The following is a 20,711-nucleotide window of genomic DNA, read 5'->3' on the forward strand; positions in this document are numbered from 1 at the left end:
TAAGAAACTGATGAAAGAAAGTAAAGACGATACAAATAGATGGAGAGATATACCATGTTTTGGATTGGAAGAATCAATATTTTGAAAATGACTCTACTATGCAAAACAATCGAAAGATTCAATGCAATCCCTGTCAAACAACTACTGGCATTTTTCACAGAACTAGAACAAAAAAAGTTCACAATTTGTATGGAAACACAAAAGACCCCGAATATCAAACACAAACTTGAGAACGAAAAACGGAGCTGGAGGAATCAGGCTCCCTGATTTCAGATGATACAAAAAGGCTACAGTAATCAAGACAGTATGGTACTAGTACAGAAACAGAAAGATAGATCAATGAAACAGGATAGAAAGCCCAGAGATAAACACACGCACATATGGTCACCTTATCTTTGATAAAGGAGGCGGGAATGTACAGTGGAGAAAGGACAGCGTCTTCAATAAGTGGTGCTGGAAAAACTGGACAGGTATATGTAAAAGTATGAGATTAGATCACTCCCTAACACCATACACAAAAGCAAGCTCTAAATGGATTAAAGACCTAAATGTAAGGCCAGAAACTATCAAACCCTTAGAAGAAAGTATAGGCAGAACACTCTATGCCGTAAATCACAGCAAGATCCTTTTTGACCTACCTCCTAGAGAAATGGAAATAAAAACAAAAATAAACAAATGGGACCTAATGAAACTTCAAATCTTTTGCACAGCAAAGGAAACCATAAACAAGATCTAAAGACAACCCTCAGAATCAGAGGAAATATTTGCAAATGAAGCAACTGACAAAGGATTAATCTCCAAAATTTATAAGTAGCTCATGCAGCTCAATAACAAAAAAACAAATAACGTAATCCAAAAATGGGCAGAAGACCTAAATAGACATTTCTCCAAAGAAGATATACAGACTGCCAAAAACACAAGAAAAAATGCTCAACATCATTAATCATTAGAGAAATGCAAATCAAAACTACAATGAGATATCATCTCACACCGGTCAGAATGGCCATCATCAAAAAATCTAGAAACAGCTTGTCCCTGGAAGATGGCGGAAAAGTAAGACACGGAGATCAACTTCCTCCCCACAGATACACCAGAAATACATTTACATGTGGAACAACTCCTACAGAACACCTACTGAAGGCTGCCAGAAGATCTCAGACCTCCCAAAAGGCAAGAAACTCCCCAGGTACCTGGGTAGGGCAAAAGAAAAAAAGAAAAAACAGAGACAAAAGAATAGGGCTGGCACCTGCACCAGTGGGAGGGAGCTGTGAAGGAGGAAAAGTTTCCACACACTAGGAAGCCCCTTCGCGGGTGGAGACTGTCGGAGGCGGAGGGGGGAGCTTCGGAGCCGCGGAGGAGTGCATAGTAACAGGAGTGCGAAGGGCAAAGCAGGGAGATTCCTGCACAGAATATCGGTGCCGACTGGCACTGACCAGCCCGAGAGGTTTGTCTGTTCACCCTCCGGGCCGGACGGGCCTGGGAGCAGAGGCTCCGGCTTCATTCGGAGCGCAGGGAGAGGACTGGTGTTGGCAGCGTGAACACAGCCTGCAGGGGGTTAGTGCACCTCGGCTAGCCGGGAGGGAGTCCAGGGAAAAGTCTGCACCTGCCGAAGAGGCAAGAGACTTTTTCTTTCCTCTTTATTTCATGGTGCGCGATGAGAGGGTTTTAAGAGCGCTGTTTAAAGGAACTCCAGAGATGGGCGCCAGCCGCGGCTAAAAGTGCGGACCCCAGAGATGGGCGCGAGCCGCGGCTAAAAGCAAGGACCCCAGGGACGGACGGGAGACGCTAAGGCTGCTGCTGCCGCCACCAAGGGTCCTGTGAGCGAGCATAGGTCACTATCCACACCCCTCTACCGCGGAGCCTGTGAAGCCCGCCACTGCCAGGTTCCCGAAACCAGGGACAACTTCCCCGGGAGAACACACGGCGGGCCTCAGGCTGGTGCAACGTCACGACGGCCGCTGCCGCCACAGGCCCACCCTGCATGCAGTGCCCCTCCCTCCCCACCCCCACCCCCGGCATGAGTGCGCCAGAGCCCCCGAATCAGCGGCTCCTTTAACCCCATCTTGTCTGAGCAAAAAACAGACGCCCTCCAGCGACCTACACGCAGAGGCAGGGCCAAATTCAAAGCTGAGTCCCTGTGAGCTGTGAGAACAAAGAAGAGAAAGGGAAATCTCTCCCAGCAGCCTCAGAAACAGCGGATTAAAGCTCCACAATCAACTTGATGTACCTGCATCTGTGGAATACATGAATAGACAACGAGTCATCCCAAATTGAGGAGGTGGGCTTCGAGAGCAAGATCTATGATTTTTTCCCCTTTTCCTCTTTTTGTGAATGTGTATGTGTATGCTTCTGTGTGAGATCTTGTCTGTATAGTTTTGCTTGCACCATTTGTCCTAGGGTTCTATCCGTCCATGGTTTTTTTAAAATTTTTTTTCTTAATAATTAATTTTAATAACTTTATTATACTTTACCTTCATTCTTTCTTTCTTTCTTTCTTTCTTTCTTTCTTTCTTTCTTTCTTTCTTTCTTTCTTTCTTTCTTTCTTCCGTCCTTTCTTTCTTTCTTTTTTCATACTTCTACTAATTCTCTCTACTTTTTCTCCCTTTTATTCTGAGCCGTGTGGATGAAAGGCTCTTGGTGCTCCAGCCAGGAGTCAGGGCTCTGCCTCTGAGGTAGGAGAGCCAACTTCAGGACACTGGTCAACAAGAGACTAGTCCCAGATCCACATAATATCAAATGGTGAAAATCTCACAGAGACCTCCATCTTAACACCAGCAACCAGCTTCACTCAACGACCAGCAAGCTACAGTGCTGGCCAACCTATGCCAAACAACTAGCAAAACAGGAACACAATCACACCCATTAGCAGAGAGGCTGCCTAAAATCATAATAAGGTCACAGACACCCCAAAACACACAACCAGACGTGAACCTGCCCACTAGAAAGACAAGATCCAGCCTCATCCACCACGACACAGGCAGTAGTCCCCTCCACCAGGAAGCCTACACAACCCACTGAACCAACCTTAGCCACTGGAGACAGACATCAAAAACAGCGGGAACTACGAACCTGCAGCCTGCAAAAAGGAGACCCCAAACACAGTAAGATAAGCAAAATGAGAAGACAGAAAAACACAAAGCAGAAAAAGCACCAAGATAAACATGCACCAGACCTAACAAATGAAGAGGAAATAGGCAGTCTACCTGAAAAAGAATTCAGAATAATGATAGTAAGGATGATCCAAAATCTTGGAAAAAGAATGGACAAAATGCAAGAAACAGTTAACAAGGAACTAGAAGAAATAAAGATGAAACAAGCAACGATGAACAACACAATAAATGAAATTAAAAGTACTCTAGATGGGATCAATAGCAGAATAACTGAGGCAGAAGAATGGATAAGTGACTTGGAAGATAAAATAGTGGAAATAACTACTGCAGAGCAGAATAAAGAAAAAAGAATGAAAAGAACTAATGACACTCTCAGAGACCTCTGGGACAACATTAAACGCACCAACATTCGAATTATAGGGGTTCCAGAAGAAGAAGAGAAAAAGAAAGGGACTGAGAAAACATTTGAAGAGATTATAGTTGAAAACTTCCCTAATATGGGAAAGGAAATAGTTAGTCAAGTCCAGGAATCACAGAGAGTCCCATACAGGATAAATACAAGGAGAAATACGCCAAGACACATATTAATCAAACTGTCAAAAATTAAATACAAAGAAAGCATATTAAAAGCAGCAAGGGAAAAACAACAAATAACACATAAGGGAATCCCCATAAGGTTAACAGCTGATCTCTCAGCAGAAACCCTACAAGCCAGAAGGGAGTGGCAGGACATACTGAAAGTGATGAAGGAGAAAAACCTGCAACCAAGACTACTTGACCCAGCAAGGATCTCATTCAGATTTGATGGAGAAATTAAAACCTTTACAGACAAGCAAAAGCTGAGAGAGTTCAGCACCACCAAACCAGCTTTACAACAAATGCTAAAGGAACTCTCTAGACAAGAAACACAAGAGAAGGAAAAGACCTATAATAACGAACCCAAAACAATTAAGAAAATGGGAATAGGAACATACAAATCGATAACTACCTTAAATGTAAATGGACTAAATGCTCCCACCAAAAGACATAGACTAGCTGAATGGATACAAAAACAAGACCCTTATATATACTGTCTACAAGAGGCCCACTTCAGACATAGAGACACATACAGACTGAAAGTAAGGGGATGGAAAAAGATATTCCATGCAAATGGAAACCAAAAGAAAGCTGGAGTAGCAATTCTCATATCAGAAAAAATAGACTTTAAAGTAAGGACTATTAGAAGAGACAAAGAAGGACACTGCATAATGATCAAGGGATCGAACCAAGAAGAAGATATAATAATTGTAAATATTTATGCACCCAACATAGGAGCACCTCAATACATAAGGCAAATGCTAACAGCCATAAAAGGGAAAATCGACAGTAACACATTCATAGTAGGGGACTTTAACACCCCACTTTCACCCATGGACAGATCATCCAAAATGAAAATAAATAAGGAAAAACAAACTTTAAATGATACATTAAACAAGATGGACTTAATTGATATTTATAGGACACTTCATCCAAAAACAACAGAATCACATTTTTCTCAAGTGCTCATGGAACATTCTCCTGGATAAATAATATCTTGGGTCACTAATGAAGCCTTGGTAAATTTAAGAAAATTGAAATTGTATCAAGTATCTTTTCCGACCACAACGCCATGAGACTAGATATCAATTACAGGAAAAGATATGTAAAAAATACAAACACATGGAGGCTAAACAATACACTATTTAATGATGAAGTGATCACTGAAGAATCAAAGAGGAAATAAAAAAATACCTAGAAACAAACGACACTGGAGACACAACGACCGAAACCTATGAGATGCAGCAAAAGCAGTTCTAAGGGGGAAGTTTATAGCAATACAAGCCCACCTTAAGAAGCAGGAAACATCTCGAATAAACAATCTAACCTTACACCTCAAGCAATTAGAGAAAGAAGAACATAAAAACCCCAAAGCTAGCAGAAGGAAAGAAACCATAAAAATCAGATCAGAAATAACTGAAAAAGAAATGAAGGAAACAATAGCAAAGATCAATAAAACTAAAAGTTGGTTCTTTGAGAAGGTAAACAAAATAGACAAACCACTAGCCAGACTCATCAAGAAAAAAGGGAGAAGACTCAAATCAATAGAATTAGAAATGAAAAAGGAGAAGTAACAACTGAAACTGCAGAACTAAAAAAGATCATGAGACATTACTACAAGCAACTCTATGCCAATAAAATGGAAAATCTGGAAGACATGGACAAATTCTTAGAAATGTACAACCTGCCAGGATGGAATCAGGAAGAAATAGAAAATATGAACAGACTAATCACAAGCACTGAAATTGAAACTGTGATTAAAAATCTTCCAACAAACAAAAGTCCAGGATAAGATGACTTCACAGGCGAATTCTATCAAACATTTAGAGAAGAGCTAACACCTATCCTTCTCAAACTCTTCCAAAATATAGCAGAGGGAGGAACACTCCCAAATTCCTTCTACGAGGCCACCATCACCTTGATACCAAAACCAGACAAGGATGTCTCAAAGAAAGAAAACTACAGGCCAATATTACTGATGAACATAGATGCAAAACTCCTCAACAAAATACTAGCAAACAGAATCTAACAGCACATTAAAAGGATCATACACCATGATCAAGTGGGGTTTATTCCAGGAATGCAAGGATTTTTCAATATACGCAAATCTATCAATGGGCTAAACCATATTAACAAATTGAAAGAGAAAAACCATATGATCATCTCAATAGATGCAGAGAAAGCTTTTGACAAAATTCAACACCCATTTATGATAAAAAACCCCGCAGAAAGTAGGCCTAGAGGGAACTTTCCTCAACATAATAAAGGCCATAAATGACAAGCCTACAGCCAACATCATTCACAATGGTGAAACACTGAAAGCATTTCCACTAAGATCAGGAACAAGACAAGGTTGCCCACTCCCACCACTCTTATTCAACATACTTTTGCAAGTTTTAGCCACAGCAATCAGAGAAGAAAAGGAAATAAAAGGAATCCAAATCGGAAAAGAAGAAGTAAAGCTGTCACTGTTTGCACATGACATGATACTATACATAGAGAATCCTAAAGATGCTACCAGAAAACTACTAAAGCTAATCAATGAATTTGGAAAAGTAGCAGGATACACAATTAATGCACAGAACTCTCTGGCATTCCTGTACACTAATGATGAAAAATCTGAAAGTGAAATGAAGAAAACACTCCCATTTACCATTGCAACAAAAAGAAAAATTATCTAGGAATAAACCTACCTAAGGAGACAAAAGACCTGTATGCAGAAAATTATAAGACACTGATGAAAGAAATTAAAGATGATACAAATAGATGGAGAGATATACGATATTCTTGGATTGGAAGAATCAACATTGTGAAAATGACTCTACTACCCAAAGCAATCTATAGATTCAATGCAATCCCTATCAAACTACCACTGGCATTTTTCACAGAACTAGAACAAAAAATTTCACAATTTGTATGGAAACACAAAAGAGCACAAATAGCCAAAGCAATCTTGAGAACGAAAAGAGGAGCTGGAGGAATCAGGCTCCCTGTCTTCAGACTATACTACAAATCTACAGTAATCAAGACAGTATGGTACTGGCACAGAAACAGAAAGATAGATCAATGGAACAGGATAGAAAGCCCAGAGATAAACCCACGCACATATGGACACCTTATCTTTGATAAAGGTGGCAGGAATGTACAGTGAAGAAAGGACAGCCTCTTGAATAAGTGGTGCTGGGAAAACTGGAAAGATACATGTAAAAGTATGAGATTAAATCACTCCCTAAAACCATACACAAAAATAAGCTGAAAATGGATTAAAGACCTAAATGTAAGGCCAGAAACTATCAAACTCTTAGAGGAAAACATAGAACACTCTATGACATAAATCACAGCAAGATCCTTTGTGACCCACCTCCTAGATTAATGGAAATAAAAACAAAAATAAACAAATGGGACCTAATGAAACTTCAAAGCTTTTGCACAGCAAAGGAAGCCATAAACAAGACCAAAAGACAACCCTCAGAATGGGAGAAAATATTTGCAAATGAAGCAACTGGCAAAGGACTAATCTCCAAAATTTACAAGCAGCTCATGCAGCTAAATAAAAAAACAAACAACCCAATCCAAAAATGGGCAGAAGACCTAAATAGACATTTCTCCAAAGAAGATATACAGACTGCCAACAAACACATGAAAGAATGCTCAACATCATTAATCATTAGAGAAATGCAAATCAAAACTACAATGAGATATCATCTCACACCAGTCAGAATGGCCATCATCAAAAAATCTAGAAACAATAAATCCTGGAGAGGGTGTGGAGAAAAGGGAACACTCTTGCACTGCTGGTGAGAATGTGAATTGGTTCAGCCACTATGGAGAACAGTATGGAGGTTCCTTAAAAACTACAAATAGAACTACCATATGACCCAGCAATCCCACTACTGGGCATATACCCTGAGAAAACCAAAATTCAAAAAGAGTCATGTACCAAAATGTTCATTGCAGCTCTATTTACAATAGCCCAGAGATGGAAACAACCTAAGTGCCCATCATCGGATGAATGGATAAAGAAGATGTAGCACATATATACAATGGAATATTACTCGGCCATAAAAAGAAATTAAATTTAGCTATTTGTAATGAGGTGTATAGACCTAGAGTCTGTCATACAGAGTGAAGTAAGTCAGAAAGAAAAAGACAAATACCATATGCAAACACATATACATGGAATTTGAGAAAAAAAATGTCATGAAGAACCTAGGGGTAAGACAGGAATAAAGACACAGACCTACTGGAGAACGGACTTGAGGATATGGGGAGGTGGAAGGGTGAGCTGTGACAGGGCGCGAGAGAGTCATGGACATATACACACTAACAAACGTAAGGTAGATAGCTACTGGGAAGCAGCCGCATGGCACAGGGATATCAGCTCGGTGCTTTGTGACTGCCTGGAGGGGTGGGATAGGGAGGGTGGGAGGGAGGGAGATGTAAGAGGGAAGAGTTATGGGAACATATGTATATGTATAACTGATTTACTTTGTTATAAAGCAGAAACTAACACACCATTGTAAAGCAATTATACCCCAATAAAGTTGTTTAAAAAAAAACCTTGTCCCTCCCCCCAAAAAAGAAAAAAGAAATCTAGAAACAATAAATGCTGGAGAGGGTGCAGAGAAAAGGGAACACTCTTGCACTGCTGGTGGGAATGTGAATTGGTTCAGCCACTATGGAGAAGAGTATGGAAGTTCCTTAAAAACTACAAATAGAACTACCATATGACCCAGCAATCCCACTACTGGGCATATACCCTGAGAAAAACATAATTCAAAAATAGTCATGTACCAAAATGTTTATTGCAGCTCTATTTACAATAGCCCGGAGATGGAAAGAACGTAAGTGTCCATCATCAGATGAATAGATAAAGAAAATGTGACACATATATACAACGGAATATTACTCAGCCATAAAAAGAAAGGAAATTGAGCTATTTGTAATGAGGTGGATGGACCTAGAGTCTGTCATACAGAGTGAAGTAAGTCAGAAAGAGAAGACAAATACCGTATGCTAACATATATATATGGAAATTAAGAAAAAAATGTCATGAAGAACCTAGGTGTAAGACAGGAATAAAGACACAGACCTACTAGAGAATGGACTTGAGGATATGGGGAGGGGAAAGGGTAAGCTGTGACAAAGCGAGGGAGTAGCATTGACATATATACACGTAAAATTGATAGCTAGTGGGAAGCAGCTGCAAAGCACAGGGAGTTCAGCTTGGTTCTTTGTGACCACCTAGAGGGGTGGGATAGGGAGGGTGAGAGGGAAGGAGCAGAAAGAGGGAAGAGATGTGGGAACATATGTATATGTATAACTGATTCCCTTTGTTATAAAGCAGAAACTAACACATCATTTTAAAGCAATTATACTCCCGTCAAGATGTAAAAAAAAAAAAAAAATGCGGTTCCCACTTCAAGGAAAAATACTTCAACTGAAATTATTTTTGCTGATAATGAAAGTCAAGCTTTCAAGTGAAAATGATAATGGAAAACTTGTCTTTGCCACTGTAAGCTTTTCAGCTCTCTATCCCTTGAAGATTTTAAATATTGTGACATTAGTGGTTATACAAATGAAGGAGATTTTTTCGTATTGTATAATGAAATATGTCAGTGCTTAAAAGATCTGTGTAACCCAGTGAACGGTATTTTCCGAATGAGCAATGCATAATATTATAAGCATCACTTAACTCATAAGTGCAAGATACAAGTCAATGTACAATAATGTGATAGAGTGTGAGAAGTATGTTGATACGGCCTCAGAGTCCCCACATATCACATGTTGAGTTTTGGTGTCATATTAAAGAATGCAGAACATTTTGTGAAATATATTCTTTCCTTTTCAAAGTATTTCTGTTTGAGACTTGATTTTCTTCATATACTTCAGCCAAAATAATGTAACAGATTGAATGCAAAAGCAGATATTAAAACTCATCTACCTTTCTATTATTCCAGAAATTAAAGAGATTTTTGAAAATGTAAAACAATGCCAGTGTTTTCACCTTTTGGTTTTGGAAAATAGACCTATTTTTAATGAAAATATGCTATGTATGCTTAAAAAAACATATGATCATCTCAATAGATGCAAATAAAGCTTTTGACAAAATTGAACACTCATTTATGACAAAATCTCTGCAGAATGTTGGCATAGAGGAAACATTTCATCTAAGATGAGGGACCTACGGTAGATGTCCACTCTCACCACTTTTATTCAACATAGTTTTGGAAGTCTTAGCAGCAGCAATCAGAGCAGAAAAAGAAATAAAAGAAATCCAAATTGGAAAAGAAGAAATAAAAGTGTCACTGTGTGCAGATGCCATAGAAAATCCTAAAAATGCTACCAGAAAACTACTAGAGGTCATCAATAAATTTGGTAAAGTGGCAGGATATAAAATTAAAACACAGAAATCTCTTGCATTTCTATACACTAATGACAAATAACCCGAAAGAGAAATAAAGGAAACAATCTATTTACCATAACATCAAAGAGTATAAAACACCTAGGAATAAACCTACCTAAGGAGGAAAAATCCTGTACTCCAAAAACTATAAGATGTTGATGAAAGAAATCGAAGATGACACAAACAGTTGGAAAAATATACCATGTTATTGGATTGGAAGAATCAACATTGTGAAAATGACGATACTACCCAAAGCATCTGAGAGATGCAATACAATCCCTATCAAATTACCAATGGTATTATTCACAGGAGTAGAACAAAAAATTTTTAATTTGTAGGGAAGTACAAAAGATCTTGAATAACCTGAGAAAGAACAACGGAGCTATATGAATCAGGCTCCCTGACCTCAGACTATACTACAAAGATATAGTCATCAAAAGAGTCTGGTACTGGCACAAAAACAGAAATATAGATCAATGGAAAAGGATAGAAAGCCCAGAAATAAACCCATACATCTATAGTCAATTAATCTATGGCAAAGGATGCAAGAATATGCAATGGAGAAAAGACAGTCACTTCAATAAGTGATGCTGGGAAAATTGGACAGCTACATGTAAAACAATGGAATTGGAACACTCCCTCACACTATACATTAAAATAAACTCAGAGTGAAGGAAAGACCTAAATGTAAGACCGGATACAGTAAAACTCTGAAAAGCAAACATAAGGGAGAGGACAATTTTTGACATAAATTGCAGAAATATCTTTTAGGATCCACCTCCTAGAGTAAAGAAAATGATAACAAAAGTAAAAAAATGGACTTAATTAAACTTAAAATATTTTGCACAGGAAAGCACACCATAAACAAAATGAAAAGACAGCCCACAGAATGGGAGAAAATATTTGCAAACAAAGCGACAAACAAGGGATGAATCTCCAAAATATAAACAGCTCATGCAGCTCAATATCAAAAAAGCAAGCAACCCAATAAAAAAATGGGCAAGATACCTAAATAGATATTTCTCTAAAGAAGATATATTGCCAACAGTCACATGAAATGATGCTCAACATCTCTAATCGTTAGAGTAATGCAAATCAAAACTACAATGAGGTATCACCTCAAACTAGTCAGAATGGCTATCATCAAAAACTCTACAAACATTAAATTCTGGAGAGGGTGTGGGAAAAGGGAACCCTCCTACATTGTTGGTGGGAATGTAAATTGGTAAAACCACTATGGACAACAGTATGGAGGTTCCTTAAAAAACGAAAAATAGAACTATCGTATCATCCAGCAATCCCTCTCCTGGGCATATATCTAGAGAACATCATAATTCAAAAAGGTACATGCACCCCAATGTTCATAGATGCAATATCTACAATGACCAAGACATGGAAGCAACTTAAATGTCCATTGACAGAGGAATGGATAAAGAAGATGTGGTACATATATGAAATGGACTATTACTCAGCCATGAAAAAATGAAATAATGTCATTTGCAACAACATGGATGGACCTAGTGATTACCATATTAAGTGAAGTAAGTTTACAGAAAAGGTCAAATATCATGTGATATCACATGTGGAATCTAAAAGAAATGAAACGAATTTATTTAGAAAACATAAAGAGACTTAGAAATCAAACTTATGGTTACCAAAGGGGAAAGTTGGGGACAGGGTTAAATTAGGAGTTTGAGATTAACATATACACACCACTATGCATAAAATATATATTCAATAAAGACCTACTGTATAGCGCAAGGAACTCTACTTAATATTCTGTAATAACCCATGTGGGAAAAGAATCTTAAAACTAATGGATATATGTATATGTATAACTGAATCACCTTGCTGTATACCTGAAACTAATGCAACATTGTAAATCAACTATACTCCAGTATAAAATAAAAACTAAATTAAAAAAATAGGTCCTGTGACAAACCATAATGGAAAACAATATGAAAACATATATATATATATATAAAACCAAGTCACTTTGCTGTACAGAAGGAATTCACACAACATTGTAAATCAACTATACTTCAATGAAACTTAAAAAAATTAAGCAAAATAAAAATTTTAAAAATGAAAGAGAAATTAAGGAAACAACCTGAGGAATAAACTTAGCCCAGGAAGTGAAAAACCTATAATTTGAACACTATTAAAAAAATAGATGATTAATTAAGATGATGCAAAGAAATGCATTTGTAGCCTGTCATCATGGATTGGAAGAATTAGTGTTTAAATGTCCATACTACCACAAGCAATCTACAGATTTAATGAACTCACTATTAAAAATACCCATGGCATTTTTCACAGAACTAGAGCAAATAATCCTAAAATGTATATGGATTTCTGAATTCCCAAAGCAATCTTGAGCAAAAAGAACAAAGCAAGATGTATATAGCTTACTGACTTCCAACTATGCTACAAAGCTACAGTGATCAAAAGAGTATATTAGTGTCACAAATACAATATATACATCCATGGAACAGAATAGAGACCCCAGAAATTAACCCATGCAATTATGGTCAATTAATCTATGACAATGAAATTAGAATATTTTCTCACACCTATAGAAAAATAAACTCTAAATGGATGAAAGGCCTAAATGTAAGACAAGCAACCATAGAACTCTTAGAGGAAAGTGTAGGGAGAACACTCTTTATCATAAACTGTAGCAATTTTTTTGGATATATCTCCTAAAGCAAAAGGAACAAAAACAAAAATAAATAAGTGATACCTAATTAAACTTAAAAGCTTCACACTGCAAAGGAAATGAAGAACAAGCTGAAAACACAAGCTACTGAATGGGAAAACTATATTTGCAAATGATATAACCAATATGGGCTTAATATCCAATATATATATTCAGCTCATAGGGCTCAATATCAAAGCAAAAAACAACTTGATTAAAAATTGGCAGACCTGAATAGACATTTTTCCCAACAATATATACAAATGACCATAGGCACATGAAAAAATGCCCAACATTGCTAATTCTCAGAGAAATGAAAATCAAAACCACAATGAGATATAACCTCATACATATCAGAAAGGCTATCCTCAAAAACTCTACAAATAACAGATATTGGTGAGGATGTGGAGAAAAGAGAGCCCTAGTATATCTTTGGTTGGAATGTAAATTGGTGCAACTGCTATGGAAAACATTATGGAAGTTCCTCAAAAAACAAAAAAATAGAACTACCATATGATCTAGCAATTCCACTGCTGGGTATATAACTGGAAGAAAAATGAAAACAGTAATTTGGAAATATACATACACCCTAATATTCATAGAAGCATTATTTACAACAGTGAAGAAATAGAAGCAACTCAAATAGCCATCAACAGACAATTGGATTAAGAAGATGTGGTATATCTCAATACATACAATGGAATATTAGCCATAAAAAATAATGAAGTATTGCCATTTGCTGCAATGAGGATGGACCTAGAGAGTATTATGCTTAGTGAAATAAATCAGATAGAGAAAGATAAGCATGATATCCGTTATATGTGGAATCTAAAAAATAATAGAAATGAATGTATATGTGTAACCGAAACAACTTAGAGATATAGACAACTAACTAATGGTTATTGATAAGGAGAGGTGAGGGGGAGGGGCAAAATAGAGTGGGGAATTAAGAGACAATCTATCTTTTATAAAATAAGTGAGCAGCATACATCTATTGCACAGCACAGGGAAATATAGACATTATTTTGTAATAACATTAAATGAGCATAAATGATCTATAAAAATATTGAATCACTGCATTGCACACCGGGAGCTAATGTAATATTGTAAATCCTTCATTTAAAAAAATTGTTCCATGAGGTTAATATAAAATCATTAAAAATGGCATTTTTCCCTAAGTAAACTTGTAAGTTATATGCAATACCAGTTAGTATCACAACGGGAATATTTTGCATAAGATGAAAATGTTCATCTGAAAGACAAGAGTGCTAGAAAAGCCAGGGGAAGTGGAAATAATGAGAGGGAGTATTAGTGTTTCGGATATAATTAAACTATAGCCATTAAAATAGGATGGTAGTGGTACAAGTATAGACAAAGAGTGAAATGGAAGAAAATTGAAAGGAGTGAATTACAGAATGAATGGGAATGTGGACGACAATGAAAGAGCCATTTCAAATCTGTGGGAGAAATGAGGGTTGAAGAAATTATGGTTAATCCCTAACTCTACTTTGTGCAGGTCAATCAAGGGTTTGAATACACAATAATGCAACCAAAAAGACTAATTGTGTCTATTCTATTGGAGTGGGCAAGCTCATTGCAAGCATGACAGAAAACTCAAGCAGCAGTAAAGAAAATTATTGAATAAAGCATGTCTAAAAGAGGTGTTAAAATCCTTAATATTTATTTCTATCACGGTGGATTTTTCTAAGGCACATCCTTCCCTAAGAGCAGCCTGGGGCTGATCTTCCCCAAAGTTACTGGACATGGAAGAAAGGTTGGTAGGAAAAACAAAAGTTCTTTGAAGTCCACTTTGGGCCTTAGGAGGGCTTGAACTTCCAGGTCTCTCTGTAGCAGTGGGAAATCCTCAGGCTGTGCCACACAAGACCTACTCCCTGCGCATGCCCACTGCTATGCATGCACGTTTTTGTGCACATCCTTTGTGCCGCAAGCTTGTCCGTTGACACGCATGCGCCTTGCCGTCCATCTTCTGTGTCAATTGCTGTGCCAGCAGAGGGTCTCGCTCAGTGAAACTCAGCCAGTACTCATAGCAGTACTCCCAGGAGTTAGGTGTAAGTGTGAGGGGAAGCCAGCGGGCTTCCTGTGAGTTGAATGGAGTGATCTGTAGCATCTGTGGAGGAAGGTCCTCGAGGTCATCGACATTCTCCTCACAGCTGTCCTGGCTGCCATGGCTCTCGTACTGTTGGCGGGAGAGGGAGGGTGGTGGGCAGTGGAGGGCAGTGGGTCAGATGAAAGAGGGGTGAGTCTTAGGTGTGCTATTTGAGGTATCTTTGTCCTGGTGGCCCTGAAACTGACGACAGAGCACAGAATCCGGAGTCTGCAGTGGGGCCCCAGGCAGGAGGCAGGGCAGACGGTAAAGGAAAGGCCTAGAAGTCGGACCACTGTGAGGTTGTGACTGCATACCGAGATTTGTAGTGCCCTGAACAGGGTACCAAGGGAGAAGTGGGCAAGTCGTTCTTTGAGAAAGCAGCCATAGGCACTATGTAAAAGAATGAACCTGTCTATGCTCACCCACAAAAGTTTATTTGGCGGTTGCGGGCATGTGCATAGTAAATGTGGTATGGCAAAACCAGTATTCACTCAAGTTCTGATTTTCTAGTGTTTCCGTGATGAGTCCAGTTGTGAAATGAAACCTCATTAGGAAAGCCCCCATTTTTTACCATGTGTCTTAAGGTGATTTCTACTCCTGTTTGTTGCTCACACACATAAACAAAGGCTTATTTGGTATTAAATACAAATAAGCATTTTGTCATAGTGTTCATATATAGCTATCCTCTTACGTGTAGTTTTCAAATTATAATATTTCTTTTTCAGTGAGAAATATGAGTGGGCATGTAAGAAGAAGATCCAAATCTGCAGGAAGAAGAGAGTCTTCCCAGGTTGTTGGGCCTCTTGTTGTGAGTGCTTCAACATTTAATGTTTTCCATTACCAGAATCAATTTATTTATTGTTGTTGAACTAGTACATATACATTCATATTGTCTTCCTTATTGATAAAAAATGATAATGGAATCTCATGAAAAAAACATTGACCCAGGACGATTAAATTCTGTTCTTGCCTGGATGGGTGTGCTCTTAAGTTTCCTACCTGTTGTCCTATACTTATCAATAATGGATTACACACATCCATTTCAGTGTAGATTAAAACAGTTTGTGTCTGCGAGAAGAGTAACAATTTTATTAAGAAAAAAATTGTGTGTGTGTGTCTGTGTGTGTATTACTGTTGGAAAATATATTTAGACTTATGATTAAATATATGTATGTATTATATACATTCATAAATTATTGATTTTTAAAATTTGTGAACAAAATCACACCCCTAGGCTCAGCAGCCCAGTGATAAACCACCTCAACTAGAGGAACCACCGTCTGAGAATCAGGATACTATATCTGCTCAGGACATTGAAGGTGAAGGAGCACCTGTGGCTCAAGTTGAAAAGAGAGGGGATAAGAGTCCTTGTGGGTCTATGAGTGGTGGAGTTGTATTTGTACATCATGCATTATGACACACCGGATTCAAGAGGAAAGAAACATTAGAAAAATATTTCAAACAATTCTTGCTACTACTCTGGGGAAAATGTGGAGTGAAGACAAGGAAAAATGTCAGAAAACTTTCCTAACATTCTGAAAGTGGCTTTTTCTTCATTGGGCTTTCGTATGTTAACCTTTGAGTGCATTACAGAGCTCCTATATAGTTTGTTCAGCCAGTGTGTTATTTTATTTATGTTTCTATGGGAGAATGAAAGTTTGGGACTACCTAACCTGCCATTTTGCTGATATTTTCATTTTTTAAGACTTTTTCCCACACAACATTTATTAGTGCCTGCTCATGCCATGTAATGTACTAAGTGCTTGGAGTCTCAGAGCCAATGACAGACCTAATTTCTGTCTGAAACTTATAAACTAGTCAGAAAGACCCTAACAAATCACTGATTTAATACACAAGTACAATAACAGCTTAGTACAAAAGGGACAATTAAGATTTCTGGGGGTAGCCTGGAGTAAGGAAGGAAAGGGTAATATTTGAACAACTTGTTTTCCTTTTTTCTGGCAACAGACTCCTGAAGCTAATGCTCTTGGGATTCTTATGCATCACATTTATTACCATACGAGTATCTAGGCTTTTATTTCATAATGATGAGGGAATGACTATTATTTCCTTGTTCATATTTCATGGTTTTACATCTTAATATAATGACCTTTTTATTTTTAAGGACCTGCTATGGAAGCTGATCAACAGGAACTGCCTCTGCTGAAGACTGTGGATGAGCCTGGGGATGGTCCTGATATCTATTAAGATGGAAATTATGGAGTCTTTATTTTCTAAAATATTATATATTTTTTAATATAAAGGTAACTTTACTGCTGTTTTAATAACAGACTTCACATACAAAGGTTATTAGAATGGCAATTCAGACCACAGTGACTGTCATATTAAGTCATCAAGGATGGGAACCATTTGGGTAAAATTTATATTGCGTTTTAAGATCCAAAAGTATTTTCTCACTTTTGAGTATAAGTCATTTAGTCAACAACTAATAATTTTCAGATATTTCATAAAGGCCTGCTTTTCAAAAAAACACATTATAGTAAACATCAGTTTATATTTTGATGTCATCTATAGTGGTAATGATTTAAAACTAGTGTGGATATGTAATTTCTTTGTATAAATGGAAATGCTTTTAAGTGTGTAGAGACAAGAGAATGGGTGATAATGGGGACAAATGTTTACCCTACTTAAAATAGCAACATAAAGACTAAAATATCCCAAAGAAACATTTTTGCATTTTTCCACAATAGAGACAAAACAAATGCAATAATGGCCTTTCTGTTTACTTTGCTTAGCTTGTTCCAAGCACATCTTTTATTCAAAATATTATTTCACGTGAAAACATTGAAAACATATTTTTCCTTAGGTTTTATGTTTGGTTGGATTATTACTGAAAGTATGTTATTTTTCCCTTTCTACCTATACCTACCTTTAAATAAGTTAATTTGATTAAATTTGCACTGAACTGGAACAGTCTCTTTGTTTCCTTATTGCACTAAAAAGTGATGTGATTCAAATTGCTGTTTATATGACTAAAAGTTTACCTTCAATATCTATACAGAGATTAACTGGATGCAAGCCAAAGGGTCACCCCTAGGGACTGCCTTTAATCCAACAAAAGTGTAGTGTCCTTTGTATGGCTATAGTCAGTTAAATAAAGTTCTGCAAATTAATTTGCCTCGATTTTCTTTTCATTATAGGTGAAGGGCAACCACGGATTTAAACAAAAGTAGACTGAAGCCAAGTACGCTGTCCCTATGTTGGAAATTTGACTGTTCACCATCTCTCAATAAAGTCTTACAACTTTCTTCAAAGAATTCTTGCATAATTTTATTAAATGTATTCCCAGGTATTTGATGTTTTTGAAAATTGTATCTTTTTTGCAAGTTTTTACGTATTTGAGACTGTATATAGAGAAAAATGTGAACTGACTTATTGTCCAGCAACTTTGCTAAATATGCTTATTAATTCCAGAAGTTTATGTATTGATCCTTTTGGATTTGAAAAATAACACAATCATATCATCTTTGAATAATGTTCTGGTTTTGCCATTTTGAACAGTATACCTTTTATTTCTTCTTCTCATTTATGGTATTGGACAGGACCCTCCAATACTATTTACTAGTGGATATCCCTGTCTTTATCCTGATCAGAAATGTAAAAGTTTTCACATTTCAGTATAATGTTTACTGTGCTTTTTCATAGGTACACTTTATCAAAATAAGGTAGTTCCATTCTGTTCCTGTTTTGCTAAGTATACTAAACTTGAATATATGTAGAATTTCATCAAACACTTACAGTGCATCTCTTGAAATCATAGCACCTTATTTCTGCATTAATTGGTTAATGTGATAAATTACAGTACGTTTTTACATTACATCTCTGAGCCCCTTACACCTCAATAAAACACTTCTGCAACAAAGTACTACATTCAAAATCTACTCTGCTTATAGAATGGTAGGTGATTATAAACAGCAATTATTCCTCCCTCTTACAGAAGTTTAGAAATATTTACCTGATCAAACACAGGACTGAAAATCTGTGGTCCAATTGAAAAATGTGTCTAAATTTGGAGTATCCTAATTTTCCACAAAATACGTGAGAGGTTCCTAGGTTGTAGAACTGGATGGAAGGATTAGGTAGAAAAAAAGTGAAATGAACCAGAGGGACCTGCTGAGGGAAAATTACTTGGGTCCTACCTACTCTGTCTCCATAAAAGCTATGGCATGAAATAGCCATTGGTTTCAATCCTGGCTCTGACATACTGGCTGTGTGATGATGGAAAATACTTAAATTCGTTGCGTGTATTTATCTATTTCTAAAATAGAAATTATAATCTAATATTTACAGTAAAGTACTGCCGTGAAGAAAAAGTGAGCTGACATACACACACACACACACACACACACACACACAAATACACAGATACATATGGAGAGAGAGAGAAGGAGTTACAGTACAAATGGATATGATCCATTAATTATATTCTGTGTTTTTGTTTAAATGTTCATGGTTTTTTACTTTTTGCAGTTACATCTGTAGCAAATGATATTGCTTTTGAATTTCAGGTTGGGATAATAGGTTAACTTTATAAATGAATTTGAGCCAAGAAACTGATTTGATTTAAATAAGTTATGTAGTTATCAGACATGGCATCAACTTTAAAGTTGTTTTACAAATGACAGAGGCCTGGCAAATGCTGCCTTAAAGTCCTACTATGGGCTTAAGTTTGTGCTCCACACAACTCAATACCACAGTCTCTGTCAAGTGGTTAGGCATTCCTTAAACAGCACTGTGGTGGCTAACAGGGCCATAAAGGGCACTATTGAAGTTTTTAGATTGAGTTACCACATGTCCATTGATTTGACTGGTAAGGAGACAACTACCCCAAATAGGTCTAAAATGTTTCTTATGGAAGCAAAAGCAATATCAGCATTGTGTCAACTCCCTATGTCCCTAGTCCCACAGCATGATGCAGAATCGGAGATGCTCAGTGATAGACACCACAGGTGGTGAGTCTCTCTGCTGGCGCGGAGCCCACAGCTGTACCCTAAGGCACTGAGCAGTTCTGTAGGCCACAGCTGTACTCTAAGGTGGAGCAAGGAGGAACATTCTGTACTCAACTGAAAAGAGGGAGATGGATGAATAAGGACCATATGTCAGGGACGAGGGGAAGATGGCGGAAGAGTAAGACGCAGAGATCACCTACCTCCCCAAAGACACACCAGAAATACATCTACACGTGGAACAACTCCTACATAACACCTAGTGAATGCTGTCAGAAGACCTCAGACCTTCCGAAAGGCAAGAATCTCCCCACGTACCAGGGTTGGGCAAAATAAAAAAGAATAAACAGAGGCAAAAGGATAGGTACGGGACCTGCACCCATGGGAGGGAGCTGTGAAGGAGGAAAGGTTTCCACACACTAGGAAGCCCCTTCACGGGCGGAGGCTGCGGGTGGCGGAGGGGGAAAGCTTTGGAACCACGGAGGAGAGCACAGCAACAGGGGTGCGGAGGGCAAATTGGGGAGATTCCCCCACAGAGGATCGGTGCCGACTGGCACTGACCAGCCCGAGAGGCTTGTCTGCTCACCCTCCGGGGCAGGCAGGGCTGGGAGCTGAGGCTTGGGCTTTGGTCGGAGCACATCGAGAGGACTGGGGTTGGCGGCGTGAACACAGCCTGCAGGGGGTTAGTGCACCACGGCTAACTGGCATGGAGTCCGGGGAAATATCTGGACCTGCCGAAGAGGCAAGTTACTTTTCCTTCCCTCTGTTTTTCCTGGTGAGTGAGGACAGCGGATTAAGAGCGCTGCTTAAAGGAGCTCCAGAGACGGGCGCCAGCCGCGGCTAAAAG

At 38.0% G+C, this 20,711-nt stretch overlaps 1 protein-coding gene across 1 annotated transcript; it reads left to right on the plus strand.

The window, feature by feature from the left end:
- The first annotated feature begins 15,630 nt into the window (after nucleotides 1-15,630).
- LOC132595272 (putative G antigen family E member 3) lies at nucleotides 15,631-17,105 on the plus strand. The gene is made up of 3 exons (XM_060293205.1): nucleotides 15,631-15,705; nucleotides 16,132-16,216; nucleotides 17,023-17,105. The coding sequence occupies exons 1-3, from the start codon at nucleotides 15,631-15,633 to the stop codon at nucleotides 17,103-17,105; spliced, it is 243 nt and encodes an 80-aa protein (XP_060149188.1).
- The last annotated feature ends 3,606 nt before the right edge of the window (nucleotides 17,106-20,711 follow it).

The sequence above is a fragment of the Globicephala melas genome, unplaced genomic scaffold, assembly GCF_963455315.2.
Source record: "Globicephala melas unplaced genomic scaffold, mGloMel1.2 SCAFFOLD_631, whole genome shotgun sequence".
Classification (NCBI taxonomy): domain Eukaryota; kingdom Metazoa; phylum Chordata; class Mammalia; order Artiodactyla; family Delphinidae; genus Globicephala; species Globicephala melas.